General features: G+C 45.7%; 1 protein-coding gene across 1 annotated transcript in view; it reads left to right on the forward strand.

Annotated features, from left to right (window-relative positions):
* Positions 1-21,544, forward strand: part of TSPAN8 (tetraspanin 8) — a 37,173-nt gene extending 15,629 nt beyond the window's left edge. Inside the window, exons 2-9 of the mRNA XM_066634509.1 lie at positions 6,413-6,505; positions 10,750-10,812; positions 12,004-12,132; positions 12,671-12,745; positions 12,828-12,935; positions 15,609-15,700; positions 17,731-17,812; positions 21,481-21,544. Of these exons, the coding sequence (XP_066490606.1) occupies positions 6,413-6,505; positions 10,750-10,812; positions 12,004-12,132; positions 12,671-12,745; positions 12,828-12,935; positions 15,609-15,700; positions 17,731-17,812; positions 21,481-21,534 (696 nt within the window). The 3' untranslated portion in view covers positions 21,535-21,544. The remainder of the gene's footprint in view (positions 1-6,412; positions 6,506-10,749; positions 10,813-12,003; positions 12,133-12,670; positions 12,746-12,827; positions 12,936-15,608; positions 15,701-17,730; positions 17,813-21,480) is intronic.
* Positions 21,545-24,094: the final 2,550 nt, after the last annotated feature.

Genomic DNA, 24,094 nt, shown 5'->3' on the forward strand with positions numbered 1-24,094 from the left:
CCTTCCCATGCATAATTTTGTATGTCTGAATCATGTCCCCCCTCAGGCGTCTCCTTTCTAGGCTGAAGAGGCCCAAACGCCATAGCCTTTCCTCATAAGGAAGGTGCTCCGGCCCAGTAATCATCTTAGTCGCTCTCTTTTGCACCTTTTCCATTTCCACTATGTCCTTTTTGAGATGTGGTGACCAGAACTGGATACAATACTCCAGGTGTGGCCTTACCATCGATTTGTACAACGGCATTATAATATTAGCCGTTTTGTTCTCAATACCTTTTCTAATGATCCCAAGCATAGAATTGGCCTTCTTTACTGCCGCTGCACATTGGGTCGACACTTTCATCGACCTGTCCACCACCACCCCAAGATCTCTCTCCTGATCTGTCACAGACAGCTCAGAAACTATCTGCTTATATGTGAAGTTTTGATTTTTTGCCCCAATGTGCATGACTTTACACTTACTTGACAATCTTACTTAACAATCACGATAAATACACAGTACAAAATAGGGTCCATAAAACAGCAATGTAAACATGATTGAAATTATATTGTTGCATAAAACTCACAACCCAAACCTAACCAACTTTTTGGTGTTGGTGTAACCACAATGCAACCCCAAGGTAAGGGAACAAACATTCCTTTACCTTGAGGTGGCCTCTGTGACTGCCTCTTCCCCCCACCAAAGGATCAATACGCACTCTCTTTGCGTGGCTGCATCAGCTCTGGAAATTTGGGTAGGACTGGGGTGCCAGTTGAATAAAATTCAATATATTACAGATTTATAGTAATCTGAAGTTTGCCTCTTGGGCTTTTTTGCCTTCATGTGGGGAACAACTCTGTTTTGCTCTCACAGCCTGGAATGGCTCTGAGGGGGGAGGGGCCCCTTGCATGCTGCAGGGAGGCTCCCTGCAAAACCTAGTGCTTTGCACCCCCTCTAGCTATGCCACTGGGATGAGCTTTTGTTAAAGCATTGCCTCTTATTCCAGAACAGAATATAGAAACATAAACAAATGTGGTGGTTTGGAAGGTGTCTAGTCCATGGAGTGACGCACGGCAATTCAGGATCCCTTTCTTTTTGAAACTGTGATCAGGCAGCTATGGTGTAGTCAAGTTCTTGTAGTCAACACGACTAACTCTGGGATATAGCTTTAGGCATCTCTTGTAATGTTATCAGCTTGCCCTGGGGGGGGGGTCTTGGCCTTATTTGCAGGTTATAAATTTCCAAATTAGTCTATTATGAAATTCTTTCTAAAAATTAATAATGCTTAATACTTGTATGGTGCTTCTGAGTGTTCAAAGTGCTTCCACAGTGGTTTGCAAACTGGTGAGTCATGACCCACCAGCCAGGGAAGCACTTTTCTCTGTCCCTTTAAGGGGGGGGGAACCAGCAACACGATCCATGGGATCACGCTACTGCATGGGATGGGAGGTGTTTTTTACTCACCAGCCTGAGTGCCGGAGTCCTAGGGCTCCTGGGAGCCCTCCACAGGGCTTCTTGTGCATCCAAACATGTTTAAAATAGGGCCCTTTCAGTTTCACAACACAAACTGGAAGTGCCCTTTTTCCCTATTAACATGTTTGGGGCACAGGAAGCCCTGCAGAGGGCTGCCGGGGTCTCCGGCACTGGAGGCTGGAGAGTAAAAGAAACCTTCCCATCCCTAGCAGAAGCACAATCCTGGGAATCACATTGCTTCCCCCCCCCCCATATATTTGCAGTGCTCCCAATTCCCTAGTAGGGGTTTGGGAAGCCCTGGTATAGAACAAGCTTGTGAGGTGTGCATGGGTATTGGCACACTGTAGGAGCAGAACTGAGGCCAAGACAGAGTGGCTTGCTTAAGCCATTTCTGCCCAGCATTGCATACACGCAACAGGGATCAAATGTGTACACCTGCAGGCTGGGCAGAAATGGGGGAAGGTCACCTACTGGATTCCTAGCAGAAACCAGGAAGTGGGAACTTGCAGATTTATAGCTTGGTCTCTTAGTCACCTTGACAAACCAGTTCTCTTTTCAGTCTTCCGAGTGAGAACCACAGGTTTGCTTTCTTTCTGTATTCTAGGAGAAGGGTGGGGTAGACGCGGTACAGAGGTCCAGTCAAAGATTTGACGCCCTCCGCTCATGTCTTCCGTGTGCTTTTCAGTTTGATTCCATACGCACCGTGTACAGCAAGTCCTCAAAGTTGTTGATAGTTTGCTTAAAGTTGCAGTTTCCAAGAACCTAACTTCTAACAAATCCAAATTTACTGTAGCTGGGCTCAATAACTCAAGTGGTGGGGCTTACTAAGCATTTTCCTATTGTGCCACAAAGTATTGTTGTACCCCAGAATGCCCAGAGGCAAGGCATTCTGAAGGATGTTGAATGTGGACCTGGCATGACCTGGAAGCAGCTTCTGGTAGCCCAGTGGCATAGCTAAGGGGACCCAGGGGTCAATTGCCCTGGGTACCACACCTTGGGAGCGTCGGAGGTGACTTCTGGTTCATGTGCAGCCTTCCCGAGCCTCGGCAGGTCTTCTGAGGCCCAGACATGCCTCCCTGTTCCTCAGACTACCTCCTGGATGCTCCTGAGGGGTGCTCTGGGCATCTGGACCCATGGGGGGGGTTGTTAAAATGTTTTTGCCCCAGTGTACCAGATCCCTTAGCTATGCCCTGTGGTAGCTCTACAAAGTGCAGCCAGAGAGGTTGTAGAGGTCGGAAGGCTGAGAGCCACTGACCAACTTTAAAGCAATGTTGAATGTAACAACTTTAGGTGAGGACTTGCTGTGCTGTGACTGCTTGTGAAAAAGGCTCTGGGTTATGAAATGATAGCTGCATACAATAAGGCTGCACAATAGAATGGGAAAGCAAATGGGGTGGTGGTGGAATGGTATCCAATTGAAACTGGCCCAGGAATGGAACTTGTGTGTGTTGCGAGGAGTGATAGCCTTTGTCTCTTACACAGCAAGGTTGGGTTCAGGTTAATGGTTAGCAGGGAGCCTCCCTGTGAGAGAGAGAGAGAGAGAGAGAGAGAGAGCAAGTGACCTCTCCCCCTCTCTTTTGGAGCCATTCCAGGTGGGGGGGCGGAGCAAAATGGAAGCGTACACCTCTGTTTTGCTCCCACACATCTGGAATGGCTCCAAGGGGAGAGGCTGCTTACATGCCTCGGGGAGGCTCCTTGCAAAACGTAGTGCTCTGCAACCCCTCTAGCTATGCTTCTGCATCTTGGCAGTCACCACGACAGCAGCATCGAAATTCAGAGTGATTTGGACCTGGCTTGCAAATGAAGTGTGGATGGCTGAACTGGGGAAGGTTGGATTTCAGTCCTCCTGTTCCCTAATATATTTCATTGCCTGTCCTGCCTGCATTGTGATGGTGCTCAATATACATGGGGTTTGATTAGACTGTGTGTACCTCCCCCCCCCCATTTAACATTCAGCACAAGTTTATTGTAAGCAAACAAAATGCAAACAAACCCCAAAATGAGAGAGCATCTTTTGCAAGGGTAAACGCGATTGCTTAAATCCAGCTTGGGCTTGCTGTCTATAATCTTGAATTTCATCCATTTTTCATTATGTCAAAGTCGGCTGTTACTGATTCTTGAGCATTTGTTTAATTAAGGCTGCCGTCCTATATTTACACACACACTCTCCAAGGAGTAAGCCCCACTGAACCCAATGAGACTTGCTTCTGAGTAGACATGTAGAGGATTGTGCCACAAGTCTGGTAATTATGGATCAGATTTTTCAACGTGGCACAGTCTTTAATTTTTTTAATCTTCTGCCAGTCCTAGCCATTATTTCTACACTTAAATCGAAAGCTTGCTTTTTAGGATTTGTACATGTTCTGGTAATGAATGATACTTCCAATTTTCATTGTAAACCATATTGCTCGACTTTTTCCCCATATGAAACATTACCTTCACCATAAATGTTGAGGTATGTAGCTGGATTCTCCTGCTTTACTGGGAAATGCAGCTTTCTGGATATTAGCTGTGTCTGTTGTCTGGATTGGGTCAGCTACAGAATGTTTCCCTTGGAGCTATATTTTCATCAGTTTTTATGTTGACTCCATAATATTGTGTCTTCTAATGCTTGGTGATGTCTGGATCCCATTAAAAACATGCATCAAAGTGAAAGGTATATTGATACAGGTTGGGTATCCTTTATTCAAAGTATTTCAGACCAGAAACATTTTGGATATTGGATTTTTCTATACTTTGGAATACTTGCAGATAACTAATGAGAGACCTTGGCGAGGGGGCTGAAGTCTAAACACAGCATTCATTTAAATTTCATAGACCCCTTGTATACATAGCCTGAAGGTAATTTTATACAACATTTTAAATTTTTGTGTGACCCATCACATGAGTTCAGGTATGGAATTTTCCACTTGTCATGTGCGCAAAAAATGTTGCTGTGTTTTGAATACTTTGGATTTCAAAATTCCGGATAAGTGATGCCTACCCTGCATATGCATCAACCTTGATTTATCTGGCAAAATGTAAGGATACAGAAAAGCTGAACTATCATCCATTGCAATTGCACTTGAATTTCAATGCAATATATTTTTGGGTTGTGTTCAAGAGGGATGTGCAGAATCTTGTCCTCCCCCTTGCCCCTGGGCAAATTTTGCTTGTCTTGCAGAAGCTAATTTGGTTTCCATTGAAAGTTTGCAGATCTTTCTTCTTGAAAGAAACCCTGGAATTGCCTTTGAATTTCACTTTAAAACACTTTTTGTCAACCTTTTAATTGAATTTGGTTCAAATAAATGAACCAAAAACATGGTAATAGCTGCTGTCCTTACCTGGCTTCCTTTCTGGAACAAGTCCTATACCTATTCATTTTCTTGTTAGAAGATTTGTTACCCTGCACGTGCCCGATCTTGGAAGCTAAGCAGGGTCAGGCCTGGTTAGCACTTGGATGGGAGACCGCTTGGGAATACTGGGTGCTGTATGCTTATACCATAGTCTTTCAAGACTGAAGGTTGCCAACCCGTTATTCATTTTCTTATGGCCAAATCTTCTCGGGGCTGGCTGGCAGTGAATTGTGTTTGGCTGTAAGCTACTGCTGAAGAAGTACCACGAAGTAGTGGCGCAGCTAGAAGGGGTGCAAAGCACTAAGTTTTGCAGGGAGCCTCACTGTGGTGTGCAAGTGGCCCCTCCCCTTCAGAATTATTCCTGACAGTGGGAGCAGAATGGAGGCAAAGGCTTCAGTTTTGCTTTACTGCCCAGAATGACTTTGAAGGGGAGAGGCAGCTTGCATGCCACAGTGAGGCTCCCTGCAAAACTTAGTGCTCACACCCTCTAACTACGCAACTGCCATGAAGTGCTTTCCAGCAGCGCGCTGAATAGCATGCTGCTGGGATGCTGGCAAGAAGGCCAGAGCCTTCCCACATACGTTGTCGGCTCTTGCACCATCCACCTGAGCAGGTAAGTCAGCGGGAGAGACGGGAGAGGTGAAACTGGAGGCAAAACAGGGTGTGGTGTGTATTGGGGCAGGGAGGCTGTGGGAAGGGGTGGATCCAGCAGGGTTGACACTTAATCCTATCCCCCTTTCCTGCTGTCTCCCTGCCCCCTTGATCTCCTTGGACTTGTGCTAATGAAATTGCTAGTGCTGGTCTGAGGAGACCCATTGCAGCGCAGGAGGCTTATAGAAGTGCAAGGGGATTTATATTGTCTGTCTTGTCTGAAGTTTTTGGTGCAGCTGCACCAATGGGGGGATTGGGCTCTGTGGGTGTAGAGAACCCCCAAAAGTGCAATTTCTATTGCACTGGTCTGAAACCGTAAAATGAGGGATCTGAACATGGGAGATGTACTTTGCAAACATCAGCAGCAGCTTTACCCCTTATGTAACACTGTCCCACTAAAAGGAGAAAGGTAGTCTAAAGTTGAGAGAGGTAGTTTAGAGAGCAGGTGTCAGAGTGAGCTCTAAAACAGACACTGGAGCTGTTGTTGTTTTTTCGCTTCCTTGGCAGAAATGTATATCCTATTATGCAAACAAACTGTCTGGCTATGAAGTATGGCAAGCCGACCGAAAGAAATGGGGTGAAAAAAATCCAAATTGTTGCCTATTTTGCTCACACTGTTATTGGTCTTCATCTAGCAAGCCTTTGAAGTTGTGCCTGATGATTTTCAAACCTTCTCCTAGTCTCTGGATCTCTGTTTACTTTCAGGGTGTTGGACAAGAAGGACTCTACTAGCTGTAAAGTGTGTGGTTCCGAACACTGAAAAAACTATTCATGGCCAGAGCTGGAGATATCCCCAGGTAGTACTCTTTAAAATGTTGTGGTTAATTATCTACTGGATATGTGTAATTTTCAGTCATTTCCTTAAGAACTTCCTTTTCTGTTATCACAGTGAAGGAAGTGGTAGGCGGAGTTTCTGAGAGTCTGCAACAGAAGTACCGTAGTTCGAGGAGACTCTTGTGAGATATTTGGCTTCCAGTCCTCGGGTTTTGCTCTTGTCGGGATTGAAAAAATGGCAGGCGTGAGCAGCTGTATGAAGTACTCCATGTTCATCTTCAACTTCTTGTTTTGGGTAAGTGTTGAAAAGTGTTGCTGTGTGAGCCAGAACTGAGTTGGAGGAGACTGAAGCAATCTTGTTGCATTTGTTATGAAATTTCGTGCGGGCAGGGTGAAACTCAAGGAGTGAAATCCACAACCCTGATAAAACAAAGTCCTTTGGATTGAAGCCACCTTAATTAGATCAATGTGACCAAAGTATTTGGATCCCAGAAATTTGGTATAGATGAGACCTGATTTGGGCTGCGTGTTGACAAAGGGTTAGCAGGAGTAAGCCACCCAACAGATGATTAGTGCTATCAGTCACCTATCCGGAGGTAGCCATCTTCCCAAAGTGGGCATATAGCTCTATATTGGAACCAATGTCAAGATTTCTAAATATTTCTAGACCACGACTGAAGTGGCTTGGTTTGGGAACTGAAATGCAACACTGATTACTGCCAATGTGGCTGTTGGCCACTTAGATCCAGCCCTGGGAACTGGGTACACCACAACCCAACAACTTAGCATGCACATAATCTGCTTCAGCATGTTCGTTGCCATGGATTAATCAGGCAATCTTGTATTTTACAGGAGAATAATTGTTAGAAATACGTCTCCATATTTGGTGAATAATTTGGTAACGTGATGGTGATGATTGCGTGCAACACTTTGTATTTATTTAAGGACTCCTGCCCTGACTCTTGGATCTTCAATGGGTTTTCACCAAATTGGGGGGGGGGGAGGGAGTTGAATTTCTAGTAGCTATTGGGACACCTGCCCTCTATCTTGCCATCCCTCCCCAAGCACTCTTGCTGTTTTCATCACCATTTTATTACTGTCCCTCATGCTTCATGTACAATTCTTGCCCCCCAACAGAATCCAAATTTTTCATACTGTATTGGATAATTCTAATCTACCCATTTTGCTTGGTTTTAAATGACCGTACAATCTTTACGGTAGTAGAAAGTAGTTATTTTGACATGAAGAAATATGGGTCGCTTAGCATAAATGGATTTTGCTAACATGACTGGAGGAAGGTGCTTGTGTGGTTCTGAAATAATTGTCTCTATTGATGGTCTTTAACAGCCATGTTGGATTAGTATCTGTTTGGGATTCTCTTGGGAAGAGCTTGCTCAGTATATGGGTTGAGTGAGTCTGGAAATAATACTCTCTTCAAGTCGCTGGTAGCGTGGATACATGCAGTCCAAGTTTCTAGACATGCAATGCAGTCGCTTGAATGAAAGCCTGTTGCACATACTGTATGGCTGCAAACACTGGTTTGCACTGAGTGTGCCCTTGACAGAGACCTGCAGCAAGTCCCAGCTCTCTGATTAATATACTTGTATGATACACACACTCTTTTTTTTTTTTTGACAACCTTTTGGGGAGGGGGGTGTTGGGAGCAGGGGAGAGTGACAATGGGGGCGGATCAGGTCTGGAAGGGGGATGGGATCAGCAGTGCTGGCATGTGCCTTTATCCGGTCCCCCTTCCCAGGTGAAATCTGCCGTCACGGGTCCCCTCGGACCGACGCCCACAAATTGGCAGGCACAGGTCTGAGTAGACCTGTTGCCACTGCTGGGGCTTTCCCAGGAGGGCATAAGAAGAGCCCTACTGGATCAGGTCAAAGGCCCATCTAGTCCAGCTTCCTGTGTCTCCTAGTGGCCCACCAGATGCCTCGGGAAGCACACAAAACAAGAGACCTGTGTCCTATTGCCACTCCCTTGCACCTGGCATTTGCAGGTAGCTTACTTCTAAACTCAGGAGGTTGCTCATACCATCGCGTGGTAATCTGTGATGGAATTTTCCTCCAGGAATGTGTCCAATCCCCTTTTAAAGGCACCCCTGCCAGATGCTATCACCGCATCCTGTGGCAAGGAGTTTCACAGACTTATTACAAGCTGGGTATTTTCTTTTGTCTGTCCTGCCACTCAATTTTAGTGGATGTCTCCTGGTTCTGGTGTTGTGTGAGAGGGAAAAGAACATCCACCTATCCACTCTGTGGATCCTCTGCATAGTTTTGTACATAGTGTTCTAGACTGGAGCCCCAACAGCTGCAGCCTTTCCTCGTATGGGAGGTATCCGAGCCCAGTAATAATTTTGGTTGTTCTTTTTTAAGAAAAATGTCCTCTTACCCTGAGGATGCTGGGGGCATCCCCTGGGGGCTGGGGATAAGAATAGGCCCTCGGTTTGGCTGTACTTGTCGTAAGAGGCGACTAAACAGCCACCGGGTAGATGGGACTCGTCAGCCTGGGAAGGCAGCTCATCTGAGAGAAGGAAAACTGATCCCAAACCTCCACTGCCTTGTGGCTACATCCAGTTATGGAAAAGGCTTCAGGAGTCAACCTCGAGGCAAAATCCGGAGCCGGAGTCCCTGAGGCAGTTCGTGGCTGAACACAGTCACGTTCTGGCAACTCCTGCAACGTCGCTGGAACCAACCGTATTGGCCTCTGCCTTTCCATTGGACTATTTCAGCAACATGGAGAGGGGGGATTTGCTGCATGGGTAACAGTCTATCCTCCATACCTACTTTACCCAGGCTTCGCACACTGGAGAGGACACTCTGTTCCAGAACCACCATTCAGAGTGTGACACCATAGTCTTCCCAGACTGAAGGATGCCAACTGTACAACCCTGAGGATACCTCCAGCCTGCAAGATTCCCTTGCAGGATGCAGCACAAGCCATACTGGTGCCACTGCACAGCATGGGAGGATTCCGTTAGGATTGGGCTGCCTGGCTACATGTGTGTGGTGGGGGAGAGGGAGGAAGAGAATAGCGAAGTTCACAAAAACCTGAAACCAGCCTTGTATTACTCAGAAGTGGTAATACCACCACACATGTAGAGGGAAGTCCCCCACCACCTGACCCTCCTAATCTGGTTTGAAATCTCCCACACACATAACACACGCACTGGCTCTGCAACCTCGCTGGGCAGATTACCAATACCTTAAGTAAAGTCAGCCACTGCTTTCCTGTTGTACAACAGGAAATGAGCCGCTGTGTTTTTAGCTGTGGAGAAGTCTAATGGAACATGTTGCAAGGTGCTGGTCTGCCTTTCACATAACTGCATTGATCTGGGCTTCCAAGTGGCCTGCAGGAGCATAATGGTTGTTAAGTTCTGCTCCTAAAAATCTATCCTTGACCCACCTGTGCGTCCAGCCATGGAAGGAACAGACTCATCTCTGTGCCCCCAAATACTTTTATCTCCAAGTACAGCCTGAGCCTACTTATCTGTGAATTTTGGAATGGCAGACCTGTGTTTCCCCCAGACCTGTGTTGAGCCAGATTCAGCCCAACCTGAAGCCTCTGAAAGCAGCCTCCCCCCCTTCGTGGATACCCCAAAACCACAGATAAATAAATCTGTGGTTAGGCACCCCCTATAGCCTCCGAAGGCGACCAGAGATGTGCTCCAGTTGCCTCCAGAGCCTCTTCTGAGGCCTGCGGAAGCCTCCATGGGCCTCAGAAAGCCTTCTAAGGAGGCCTCTTAGAAGACCCATTTCCAGTTTTGTGTCGAAACTGGAAGTGATGTTTTAAGGCAGCCATTTTCAAACACTGTGCTGTGGTACACTGGTGTGTCGTGAATGGGTTGCAGGTGTGCTGTGGGAGTTTGGAGAAGAGTCATTGGGGGGGATGTGAGCCCCCCCCCCACCAACAGCATGGTGTGCCTTGACAATTTTAGTACCTTGTCAGTGTGCCGTGAGATGGAAAAGGTTGAAAATTGCCATTTTAAGGCCTTTGGAGGACTTTGGAAGCCCTCCCTGGCTCTCCAAAGGCCTTATAAGACTTCCAGTTTGGGTGCAAAACCAGAAGTTGCCTTCTAAGAGCCTCTGGAGGTGACCAGAGATCAGCTCTGGTTGCCTTTGGAGGCTTTAAGGGGTGCCTAACTGTGGATTTTTATCCACAATTTTTTTGTATCCTCAGGGGCTCTGGGAACAGTTCCTCTGTGGATTCCCAGGCACCGACTTTATATTTCATAACTTCACATCTATATAGATCTGCAGTGGATTTAAATTATCGCTGCAACAGGAATCGTAAGTAAACTGGCACCCAGAAGGTCACTAGCATGGGAAGGGGATGATGGAGGGAGTGGACAGGGGAAATATAACATTTTGTAGGGCATTTTCTGGCCAAGAATCATCTGTATTATGAAGTCAACTGCTCAGATGTTTGAAGCCAGGCAAATATTTTAATGAGCCTGCAGCCTGCTATTGCAAGCCGTTGCTACAATTTATTTTCTGTTTCTATTTAGACAGCTGATACGTTTCTTTTTTTAACCAGGTGTGTGGCTGTTTTATTCTGGGAGTGTCCATATGGATGCGTGTAAGCAAATCTGCTCAGCAGGTAAGTGTGGTTTTTATCCATCTTATTTACCCCCCAGTGTTACAACACTTTCTCCAAATATACACTTGGCTCACAACCGTATATACCTTCCCAAGATCAGCGATGCTTTCCAGGCAACAGATTGCATGGCCATTTCCCCTTCCTACTCTCATAAGACGAGTCCCGCTGGATCAGGCCAAAGGCCCATCTAGTCCAGCCTCATGCATCTTACAGTGGCCCACCAGATGCCTCATGGAGCACATGAGACCTGCATCGTGGTGCCCTCCTTTGAACCTGCCATTCCGAGGTAGCCTATTCTAAACTATTATAAAATCATGAGATTGCACATGTCCATCACAGTTTGGGTGTTTTGTCCAGAAAACTGTCCAGTCTCCTTTTAAAGGCATCGAGGCCAGAAGCCATCACCACATCCTGTGTCAAGGAGTTCCACAGACTAACCACATGCTGGATAAAGAAATATTTTTTGTCTGTCCTAATTCTCCCAACACTCAATTTTAGCAGTTGTCCCCTGGTTCTGGTGTTATGTGAGAGGGAAAAGAGCAAATGTCTATCCGCTCTATCCACCCCTTCATCATGTTGTATGCCTCAATCATGCCCCCCCCCAGGCATCTTCTTTCTAGACTGAAGAGCCCTAAAAGCTGTAGCCTTTCCTCATAAGGGAGGTGACCCCCAGCCCAGTCATTATTTTGGTCCCCCTCTTCTGCAAGTCATCATGCATTGTGTTGTGCTTTTGCCCTGTCCTAGTGTTATGTATGTAAGTTATGCAGGATCGAAATCCTGCATAACTGATTGGCCCAGACTTATAGCTGGCCAATCGGGTGATGGATCGAAATCCTACCATCCGATTGGCCCTCTAGTTACGGTTTCAATTGCACCAATCACCGGAAGTCTGGGTGGAGTTAAAGGCTATAAAAATCCAGGGGTTTGCCTTGGTATTTAGCTAGGTTCTGTTGTGAAGATGGAATAAACGTATTGAGCTGTTATCACCATGCCTTCCTTTATTCGCATGGACCCACCATGTAACACTAGTACCACAACTTGTGACACTGCAGTGGCGCAAAGGCTCTTGCCACTGATCCCATCCACAGCCAATTGGTGGACAATCTTGCGCAATTGCCTTTCAAAGGATAGCCTATTCTCTCTGCTTTTTGGTGTATCTGTGCTGGAGTTGTTGCATTTCTGTCTCCCCAGGAGTTTCACATAGACAGCAGCCTCTATTCCGGCATTGATGTCCTGATCGCCGTGGGCTCCATCATCATGGTGCTGGGTTTTCTGGGTTGCTGTGGAGCCATGAAGGAAAGCCAGTGCATGCTTCTCCTGGTAGGTTGTCAAAACCGAACTCTTTCTTCCGAAACATGCCAAGCCAATGTGGTTGACGTTCTCCCTTCACCTCCTGACCCACTGGTCTGGCTTGCAGCTCCAGCAGTGATCCAGTGGAGCAGGGGAGGGTGGTCTTCTCTCACCCACTAGGGTTTGTATCACCTGATGCAGGAGGCCAGCATGTCACCCCTATGATGGACCTCCTCCCATGCAGTCGGTGGTGCAGTGCCCCGGGTGGTGGCAGGGTGGTGTACCACTGCCCTGTCCCCAATGGTTTTTGGCTATAACTTTTGGTAGAATAGAGATATTTCGATGCATTTTGTCTCATTGCGTTCTGCATGAAATCACACATTGATTGATATATAACATGATGGTATTACGCAACAACACCAAGATTTAAAACATGTTGGCAAGTAGTGTGTCACCACCACCCCATGCATGTCACCCAGTGTGGCCTGCATCCCCCCCAGTGATGCCACTGCATGCTGTCTTTCTCTATCTTTCTAATAACACATTTTTCTTTTTGTTTCATTGTCAGTTTTTTATCGGACTCCTCCTCATCCTGCTTCTCCAGCTTGTGGCTGGCATTTTGGGTGGTGTGTATAAATCCGAGGTATGGCATTCCGTAGTCCTTTTCACTCTGCTCCTGGGATGCCACCTCAGATGTGCTTATGTCGGCTGTTTTCCTTTTTTAGGTCGAAGCCTCGGTTAACAAGACCCTTCTTGAGGACGTTGCCTTGTTGCAGAGCACTGCACCCAAGGACAAAACTTTTCAGGAGACATTTCGCAAATTTGAGATACAGGTAAAGGATGTTTAACTTGCTTGGCTTTGCATTTTTTTAATTCCAGAAAACGTACGAGGAATATCTAGCATTCAGAGGAATTTTAGGTGGGGCTGTTTATTATCCAAATCCTGAAATCAAATCAAAATCCTGAAAAGCTGGATTAACAACCTGAATGAATTGTTATAAATGAATTGTATACAGTTAGTATTTGCTTGATTCTCCTTTGCTAGTCATGGGGAACTTATACAACCCCACCAAAGCCATGACTATGTCATGTGGGTAGGATTATTGGCTTGCCAGGTGTACCTTTAAGGCAGGGGTGCTCAATAGGTGGATCGCGATCTACCAGTAGATCGTGAGGCAAAATGAGTAGATCGCGGAGTGCTGACCCCCCCCCTTTCAGGTGCCTCTGGGAGGAAACACCAGGAGTAAGGCCCATTGTACTCAATGGGGCTTACTCCCAGGTAAGTGTGGCTAGGATTGCAGCCTCACAGCCTAATCCTAGGCATATCTAGTCAGGAGCAAGTCCTGTTATACTCAGTGGGGCTCAAGGTACACCAACATACATTGTACACATAAATGTTATATGTTATGATGCCGCGAACATTGTAAAAAAAACTCTGGTAGATCTCTGGGCCTTGCTGGGTTTCAAAGTAGCTCTCGAGCCAAAAAAGTGTGAGCACCCCTGCTTTAAGGGCTTGATGTGCCCTTAAAACATGAGCGGTTGATGAGTACTCTGTTCCCAGCCTAGAAAAACTTCACTTGCTAGTTTCTGTAAATCATACTACTCTTAAAGGCACAAAAGAATGGCCAGGGAACCCTGCCTTGGCTGTTCCCCCCCCCCCCACTTTTGCCTTGATATTCTGACGCTAGGCTTTACTGTCTTGTCTTCACAATGTGTTGAGACAAGCCACACTTGGTTCAGTTCTGATGTGGGCAGATGAGGAACGGAGGGTTCTCTAAAGGCAGGAGGCATGATGGAAGATGGGCCAGGGTCAGGTCAGGTAATGGGTAATGCAGGTGAAGAGCAGAGGCAGAAGATGTGATTGGTGCTCAGTTAGGAGGTAAGACAAGATCACAACATAGGGCAACACGTTACTCCAAAGGGCTGTGGAGGGTAGCAGATTTATAGGGGCTAGTTGCCTCCCCATTTGGTTGTAGGGTCCACTGACCAGATTCAGCCTAGGGAATGCCGTTCCCCAGAGAATAATCTACCTGACCTGTGGAAGGCCCCAAGTGTGGGTGGTGCAAGAGGTAAACTGCCAGGGAAGGACTTCTGGAAATGTATCTCCTGCACCAGTGCCTCTGAATTGTACAAAAATTGAATTGTTGCTGCATAGTTGGCTTTTTAAAACACAAAATTTCAAGTTGGTTTTCTTGGACGTCTGAACTCTGTAAATTAAAGTATTTAAAGTTACTTTAAATTAAAGGAATTAAGGTCCTTAACTCATTCAAAGGAAGAAGTTTGTGTGTGGCTTCTTCACAAAAACCTGGAAGAAATTCCTCGATCTGCAAGCATCTGCTCAGATGGCTTTGAGTCTCATCTGAGAGCTTTTGTTGGGCGTCTGCTTCAGCTTATGCTGGGGAAGACTGTTCAGCTTCTTGTTTATGAGGTGCCTGAAACATCTCAGTTTGACCTGCTATTGAAGCGAGTGACTTCTTATCCGATGAAAATGGGAAACTGCAGAGTAGAATTGAATCTCAATTTCACTTGGTTCCCCCCTTGCTTGAGGGGGGCCAACCATCCACTTGTATGATAGGCCACAGGGCTCCAGGCTCTTGGGGGCCTTTCTGTGTGAAATGGCTTTGAGGCACAACCAACCAGCAACACAGTAGGCTGATGGGAAAAGCAAGTTCATACACTGAGGTTCACTTGAGATAAATAAATGGCTCTACTCGGAGGTGTGACTAATTCCTCCATTATGTTTTTAAGAACTTCTGAATGGACCGTGAGAATTCACAGCAAACATTCGGTCTACGCTGTCCATGTCTGTCCATGTCCATGTATTCCATAAAGCAAGTTGATTGTTTGATAGTTCAACAAACTATCGGGTCAACAAACCAGTTCAAGCCATTTTGGACATTTATTTCTACACAGGAGTTATACTGCATGTATTTATGTGACAGAAGACTTGGGATCCAATCCTGCACTCACTTACCTGGGAGTAACAGGGTGGTGGAGGGCAGCAACGGGGAGGTGGTTGGGTTGATGGGGGGTGGGATCTGTTTTGTTGTGGTGTGCTGTATCCTATCCCCTTCCAGGGCTCAATCTGGCAACATGGAGCAATTTAACTAGTGCAGGTCTGATTTGACCCATTGCGCAGGATGGAGCTTACCATGGGGTGACGGAACAAATGTCCCCTTGCCTTGAAGAGATTTTCTGCCTGCTAAACTTCTCTGCAGGACAATGCTGCTAAATAGGGATGGGGAAGTTTGGGCGCAATCCTAACCACAGGGCACTGGACATAGACTTCCTCTTTGCATTCAGAGCCTCTCTGTTGTGTACACTTTGCTGCAGGCTATGGGAGACGCGATTGCCTCATTAAGAGCATCTTTATTGTGCTTTGACCACTATCATATATGTGGTCCGTTGTTAAGTGAACAATTAAGTGGCGCACGCCTATAGATTACTGAAGAGGATTTTGTTAAGTTCTTAAGTATTCCTGTCTTGGTTTTTCTCCCATCCTGCAGAACAAATGTTGTGGCTTGCTTCAATCGTCAGACTGGGGATCAAGGAGAAACGAGAATAAAGGTTGTGAGTGTGATGCCAATGACCTACAGTCATCTTTCTGCAACAAAAACACCGGGCAATACAATAGGGTAAGAAGAATGTTGCTATGCTTCATTTTTTCGATGGAGGCCTTACTGAGCATCTCGTTTAGTATTCAGCAGTGTCATGGCACATTGTATATGGCTGTATTGTTTGCTCTCCTCATCTCAAGCACTCTCCATCATCTCCCGCCCAAAAGATGAGTGGAGAAATTTCTAACACTTTTTTTGGTAGCCCTCTTTGTTTGAGTAACTTAAAGACAAAATGTGTGATCTATTTGAGCAGGGATAAATGTTCAAAATAGTTTGGAATGTGACATGTCATATACAGTGACAACCAGCGTGATGCTTCTAGGATGGAAACCATGGCTTCCATATTACAACTGGCAATACTCATGTGACAACAGCAGGTGTGTTCTGTGTAATACAAGACAGAGATGACATTGACATATAGGTAGCATATGCTGTACCTTGATGTGTGCACTTGATACACTGAATGCTAACTGTGCTTCCAAAAAATGGAGAGAAAATGCCTTGCAGCCCAATCCTATCTAAGTTCCCCTGCACTAATGCAACAGTGCTGGCTTGGCTCCTGCTGCGTCCCATGGGGAAATTTTGAAAGCTGGCGGCCTTCCTGAGGTAAAGGGCATTTGTCCCCTTGCCCCAGGTTAAACCCCAGCAGGCGCAACTGCTCAACTCTGACCTGTGCCGGCGATATAGCTGGTGTGAGTCCACAATGATGCGTGTCAACGGGTCAGGCCTGGGAGGGGATATGGAGTAGGGTGCATTCCAGTGCTGTCAATCCTCCCTCCTCTTGAGCCTGATCTACCCACCCTCCCCTGCCCTGCTCCACCTCTCCCCCAAGCTGATCCTACCTGCTCCAATGGGTGTTGCTGTAGCTGACTACAGCTGCAGTATCTGAAACTAAATGGTAGCAGTAAAGAAAAACTCTGATGTTTTAAAAACTAATATTTATTTAAGAAGTCTTGACTTATGATTTTTGAAATCTTGTGTAAGCTCTCGAGTAAAGTAAAGCTGAGCTTGAGTAAAGCTCTTGAGTAAAGTCATTGGAAAGAGAAGACAGAGCTGTTTATGGATTGGTTAACTAGGTAAAGAACTGGAAGTGTGGGTGTACAAATAAGTGGGCAGTTTTCACAGTGGCTAGGAGAAAGAAGAGAGGCCGTGCAAGGATCTGTCTTGGAATGGTGCTTTTCTAACTTGTTCATAAACAATCAGAAGTTGATGGTGAACAGCAAAGTGGCCAGGTTTGTAGTTGATACCAAACGGTTCAGGGTAGTAAAAACCAAAGCAGATTATGGCAAATACAGTTCAGTGTAAATATCAATAAGTGATGACCATTTTGGAATGGGGGAGCTACAGTCAGTGAGATCAGAGCTATCTGTGACATATTGGGAAAGAGCCTTTGGAGTCATGGTGGACGGCTCAATGACCTGGTGTGTCCCAGCAGGGAGGAAGTCAAATTCAATACCAACAATAATTGGAAAAGGGATCACGAACAAGACTGCTAAGATTGTATTGCTTCTACACAAATCTATGTTGGAATGGTTGGCAACCTTCAGTCTCAAAAGACTAGCATAGAAGCCTACAGCACCCGGTATTCCCAGGCGGTCTCCCATCCAAGGACTAACCAAGCCTGACCCTGCTTAGCTTCTGAGATCAGACGAGATCGGGCATCTGCAGGGTAACACTTGGAATACTGTGTGCAGTTCTGGTTGCCACACTGCAAGAAGAATATTGTAGAACTGGAAGAGAGGCAAAAGAGGGTCATTGAGCAGAGGGTTGAAGCATCTTCCTTACAAGGAAACTCTGCAGAGTTTGAGGCTTCTTGGCTTGGAAAAATGGAGATTTCTCTCCTGCATGTGGGCTTCCCAGAGACAGCTGGTGAGCCGCTCCAGGAAACCGAATGCTGGACTTGATGAACCTTTGACCGGATCCTGCAGCTTTTGTTGCCTATGGATTACTAACAAATGCACTGCTTATAGTAATTGTGCTTTTTTTTTTTTTTTTTTTTTGTCTTTCAGACATGTAGCCAAGTAATATATGAGTTCTTGAAAAACAACATGATCATTGTCATGGGGATCGCATTTGGGCTGGCACTTGTTGAGGTAAATATGCCTTGTTTGTACCCCCCTTAGAACTCGAGGTAGATTAGGAGTGCAATCCTAACTTGCCCCGGAACTGGCAGGCTGAGGTATCCAGCGCAAGGTGCTGGCTGGAGGGCAACTCAGGGTAAGGAGATACTTTGTCCTTACCCCAGGCAATGTCCCAGCCTGTTGTATGGGGCTACTCAGAGTTGCACCTGCAATTTTGGGCCAGGAACAGGAGTTGGGATTCAGCCTTACCTGTGCCACTACAGCCTGTCCCACTCCCCTCCTAGGCCCCAATATGCCTCCCATCTTACCCCCCTACCCGAAAATGCTCTCCCTCCATTCCTGCCACCCTCTGCCCTGACCTGCTTCAGTCAGCACAAAATGTACTGGTGCAGGGTCCAGATCCAGCCTCTGGGTGCCATAGCGGACCTCTGCACCAGCCCTGCTGACTCCCAAGGTGTTGCAAAGGTATCGTAAAGCACGTTTGCAGTACCCAGAAGCTGGCGCAGGGAACCTGTGCTGGTTTGAATGGTGGTTAGGATTGCTCTGCCCACATTATCTATTGTGAGGTTTCTTTCGCTTGTGGCTGATTATATTCAGTGTGTGGCTGGCCAGTGAGCTTAATAGCCTAGGAGAGATTTGAGCCCAGGCCTCATTGGTACATGTCCTTCACTCTGTCCGTTAGGCCACAGCTGCTCTCGGGTGATAGCTGATATGGAGACTGTTCTGATCATGTCATGTCTGATCATGTCAGGTTAATTGAATGCCTACTATACCTACACAGAAAAATGTAGGAGACTCAAAGTTGTGGTGGTGGTGTTGGTGGTGGACAGGTTGATGAAAGTGTCGACCCAATGTGCGGCGGCAGTGAAGAAGGCCAATTCTATGCTTGGGATCATTAGGAAGGGTATTGAGAACAAAACGGCTAGTATTATAATGCCGTTGTACAAATCTATGGTAAGGCCACACCTGGAGTATTGTGTCCAGTTCTGGTCGCCGCATCTCAAAAAAGACATAGTGGAAATGGAAAAGGTGCAAAAGAGAGCGACTAGGATGATTGCGGGGCTGGGGCACCTTCCTTATGAGGAAAGGCTACGGCGTTTGGGCCTCTTCAGCCTAGAAAAGAGACGCCTGAGGGGTAACATGATTGAGGCATACAAAATTATGCAGGGGATAGACAGAGTGGATAGGGAGATGCTCTTTACACTCTCACATAATACCAGAACCAGGGGACATCCACTAAATTTGAGTGTTGGGCGGGTTAGGACAGACAAAAGAAAATATTTCTTTACTCAGCGTGTGGTCGGTCTGTGGAACTCCTTGCCACAGGATGTGGTGATGGCGTCTAGCCTAGACGCCTTTAAAAGGGGATTGGACAACTTTCTGGAGAAGAAATCCATTATGGGGTACAAGCCATGATGTGTATGCGCAACCTCCTGATTTCAGAAATGGGTTATGTCAGAATGCCAGATGCAAGGGAGGGCACCAGGATGAGGTCTCTTGTTATCTGGTGTGCTCCCTGGGGCATTTGGTGGGCCGCTGTGAGATACAGGAAGCTGGACTAGATGGGCCTATGGCCTGATCCAGTGGGGCTGTTCTTATGTTCTTAAAGTTGCCATGCAAAGACTGTAGCTGCACTAAGGCTCAGTTCTAGGTAAACTTTCCTGGGACTAAGCAAGAGTGGGACTTGGTTATGTGTAAACATGCACAGTATTCCAGTGATCTAAACTAGCCACCATACAATGGCTGTCCATCAACATCCATGCTTGGAGCCCAGTCCTGATTGTGACTGCTCAGAAGCCAGTCCCATTATAGTGAATGAAGCTAACTCCCAGGTAAGCGTGGATCGGCTAAACCTTTCACAGAAATGTTCTCAACATGTGCAGGGCCCTTTGGCCACTTTCCCCTTTGTTATTATCTGTGTTTGCTGTGAGGAGCTGTACAAACACTTGACTTGCTGCTCATAAATTGCATCTGAGGCTGGAAGAGGCTGTACAAGACTGTTAATAGGAAAGAATAACAAATGTTGAGTAACTGATCCAATAACACATTATGTGAAGGTTGACGATGTGGGAAGCTTGCATGCTTGTAAGATGAGGAGTTGCGAGACTAGCTATTGACTTCACTACCCGAGATGTTCAGTTAGCGAACTGGTCTTGAGCGGATCTTGAATGGACCTTCCATTCATACCAAAATTGAATCTGAAAATATCCATGTGTGTATTTGGCAATGGTTGGGTATATTTGGTTTTTTGTTGGTGGCGGCTTTTTGTTTGTTTGTTTGTTTTTTCAGCGATTTTTAAACATTTGTGTTTGGTTTTTATAAGGAATGGGAATGTGCATTAAGCACCCCTACTCATTATGAAATAGAAATTGCCATATACACATTTGAGAGGCTCTGAAATAATGCAATGGAGTTAGCCTGATCCAAAATTTCTTTTTCTTTTGAGAAGTGGATCTAAATGGTTTGCAGCTCTGATCAGGTACTTTCATACCAGAACAATATGGAAAATGTGTTTTGTTAGGAAGTAATGCGGTCCTGCGGACACTTTACTGAAAGTCTGCTATACTGGTGGTAGTGGTGTAGCTAGAGGGGGTGCAAAGCACTAAGTATTGCAGGGAGCCTCACTGTGGTGTGCAAGCATCCCCTCCTCTTCAGAGCCAGGCATTTTCCTCCATGTTGCACCCCCCCAGCTGGAATGGCTTGGGAGGGGAGGGGCTGCTTGCATGGCACCGTGATAATCCCTGCAAAACTTAGTACTTTGCACCCCCTCTAGCTATGCCATGACTGGTGGAGAAGTGACCGTATAGGGAGTTATCGCACTAAACATTCAGAATGTATTCACGTTTTGAAACATTGTGTGACAGTGTTAATATCTGTGTTAATCTTAGCTGTAATTAAATCACAGCTCTAGAAGCATAAGTCATCTTTAGAAATAAGGTTCATTTACCTCAAAAGGAGAGGGCGCTGTTCAGTTTGATTTGGGTATTGAGATTTTTCATAGTTTTCTCAACTCTTCTGGTTGTCTCTGTTGTCTGTTGATTACCTAACACTGAATTCTTTCAAGTCTTCCAGGAAACGTTTCACTCGGTACCCAGTTAAAATATTGCTTAAACCAACACCTGTCTTGGCCAACCCTACTGCTAATGGGGAAATATTGAAAATGGCAGTTAAGTAACCGCTTGAAGCCAGAGGAAAATGTTTTTGCCACTTACACAATTGGCAAAAAAACTCAAATTATTTTTGAAGGAGTTTAATAAATTCAGGGTTTTTTTTCCTGCTGAACAGAAATGTCTCAGACTAAAAACCATCTACCTTTGACAGAGAGGTATGAAAAAACTGCAGAGGAATTTAATGTTTTCCCCTCAAATATCCTGACTTTGTTGCTGCTTATCAGATTAATAAAAAAAACCCTGGAAGGAGATGTCTTCACCCCTTCAAGCAATCCATCTTTTAGAATAAATTTAAGTTTCCCATAGTGTGGCATATATGGGTTTAATTAAAATCCCACTATTCTCAAGTCATACTTCCAAAAATTACTTTGGAAACGGTCCTGCGCTGAGCAAATTTCATCTGTATGTAAATCCAAGACGTTTGCAAACAATGTTCTTGCTGCGCGCTGACTTATGTGGGGGATATCTGAAACGACCAAATAATACCATAAACATCTTTTTTGTTTCCAGGTTCTTGGTCTAGTATTTTCAATGAGCCTCTACTGCCAAATCCAGAGAAAATGAAACCACCGAAGTGTCAGAAGTAGGTCATCAGCCAAATCAGAAACCTTTGTAGATCGAGAGATTGATGTTTGGTTTGGCACCCTGGAATACGTGCCAGAAGGCTGCTGTGATGATAACCAATGGATCAAGAGCCTTCATGAGTTCTGAAATCACAATCTGCTTAAAGTTAGGGAAGCTAATGAGCTGTAACTGAATTTTTTTAAAAAAAAGTACCATACCTTTGTTCATACGTTTGATCACCTTTTCCCTTTGAAGATTACGTCTCAGCAAAATTGGACATTTAACTTGCCACATTTAAACTTTGTTGATGTAGTGAAGTGGGTGTGTGTGTGCGTTTTACACTCTTTCCCCTGGCATTAAAAAATTCTAGAATGTCACAATTTCAAACAATGGTTTACTTTTGAAATGTGTAATGCCTGGACTAGAAAAATGTAGAATGATAGCCCAATCTTAACCAACTTTCCTGTGCCGATGCAGCCATGCCTAGAGGGGCATGTGACTGTATTCTGCAATGTGGGGGGCAGTCATGGAGACCTCTTTAAGATAAAGGAATGTTTGTTCCTGTACCTTGGGACTGCATTGCAGATGCATCAATGCTGGAAAGTTGGTTAGGATTGGTGCAAGCTGATAAAATTCTGGACTGCATCACTTCAGAGAGCCAATGTGGGATCAAATGTCTGAATGTTCCCCAATGTAACAAGAAAACAAAAGAAGCAAAAATCCCTCCCTGAAAGTGCAAGATAAAATAGAACATCAATGTGAAGGGTGCGGTAAAACTTTATCCCTGCTGTCATAGTTTATTGTTTTCACGGAGCTTTTTACAGAAGGGCATATCCAAATAATAATAATATAATAATATACAGTATTTATATACCGCCTTTCTTGGTCTTTATTCAAGACTTTATTCAAGGTGGTTTACATAGGCAGGCTTATTAAATCCACGCAGGGATTTTTACAAATTGAAAGAAGGTTCTTTCTTTCAAGAACCACTACATTCAAGGTGTTACACTCCGATCTGGTTTAACATTCTGGCCTCCATCCTCCCCCGCTCCGAGCAGATGGAACAGCTCAGCTGCACCTTGTCAGCTGCTTCAAGGTCGCACGGTGCCAGTGGCCTCGAACTGGCAACCTTGTGGATGTTAATCTTGTTAATGTTAACCTTCAGGCAAATGAAGGCTCTACCCTCTAGACCAGACCTCCTGCCTCTGCGATTCCACTCTGAACTGGAACAGTCCATTCTATTCCTGGGATCATGGTGGCACCAGAAAATTGCAGGAACATAAGAAGTGCCCCGCTGGATCAAGCCAAAGGTCCACTAATCCAGCTTCCTGGTGGCCCACAAGATGCCTCAAGGTGCACACAAGATAACAGGAGACCAGCATCCTGGTACCCTCCCTTGCACCTGGTGTTCAGAGGTAGCCTACTTCTAAAATCAGGAGGTTGCACATACCCATCACGGCTTGTAACAAAGGACGCCTGCTAGCCATTTCCGTAGGGAGGACAGATTATGCCATTCCAAATGCTGCCTTTTCGGACTTGGTTTGGACCACTGCTTGCAGTCTTTTGGGTGCCAACCTCCGCTTGAAGCTCTACCATTCCTAGTATGGTCTGTCAAGCAATTATATGGTCTGATTGTGGGCAAGACATTTGCTTGGAAAATTTTCCAGTCCCACTCCTTAAGAGCTTCCAACTCAACAGTTTGTAATTGACTTGGGATTACCGATGTCAAGTGTGCTGTTTGTGAAGGAAATGTGGTTCACCCTCTCTCTGGAAGATAAAGCTGAGTTCCCTACTGGTTATAGGCCCCATAGAAGGGCACTAATTATGGTCCTTATTCTAGGGAAGCCAACGACCGAACTGAATAGGCTTCACTTTAGTCACAACTTGTACATTTGACACAATTCTAATATGCAGTGGTGTAGCTAGAGGGGGCGTGAAGCTCTAAGTTTTGCAGGGAGCCTCAGACTTAGTGCTTTGCACCCCCTCTAGCTATGTCACTGCTAATCTGGCAATCATACAAAGATCTAAGGTACATATTCCTGGCCCGGCAGCCTAATAATAGTTTTGTGCTCCATTCAGTCTACAGCCATATAGAGCCACAGCTCCTCTGTTATGATTGGGTTGCTATGATGTTTAGTTGGTAGGAATAAAAAAACAACAACATTCAACTGGTTATGCATCTGTCCAAGAAATGGACAGTGGTTACCCTTTTGAGGTTTGCCTGTTACACAGTTGCCAACATAGATTATATTGTGCTGTTTCCTATAGAAAATACTGGCATCTATTGCATTGTAGCTACGGTATACATGTATTATATAAGAACTCGCCAGTCCTGTGTGTCTCTGATCACCCTGGCATTTTAGTGTGGAGAAGGAGGCAGCAGCATAGGCAGGAACCTTTTGTCTTTCTGCTGCCCTTCTCTCAGAAAAACTCTGACCCCAAACCTCCACTGCCTTGTGGCTACATCCAGTTGTGGAAAAGGCTTCAGGAGTCAACCTCGAGGCAAAATCTGGAGCCGGAGTCCCTGAGGCAGTTCATGGCTGAACACAGTCACGTTCTG

Source organism: Tiliqua scincoides, chromosome 7 (genome assembly GCF_035046505.1).
Source record: "Tiliqua scincoides isolate rTilSci1 chromosome 7, rTilSci1.hap2, whole genome shotgun sequence".
In the NCBI taxonomy this organism is placed as follows: domain Eukaryota; kingdom Metazoa; phylum Chordata; class Lepidosauria; order Squamata; family Scincidae; genus Tiliqua; species Tiliqua scincoides.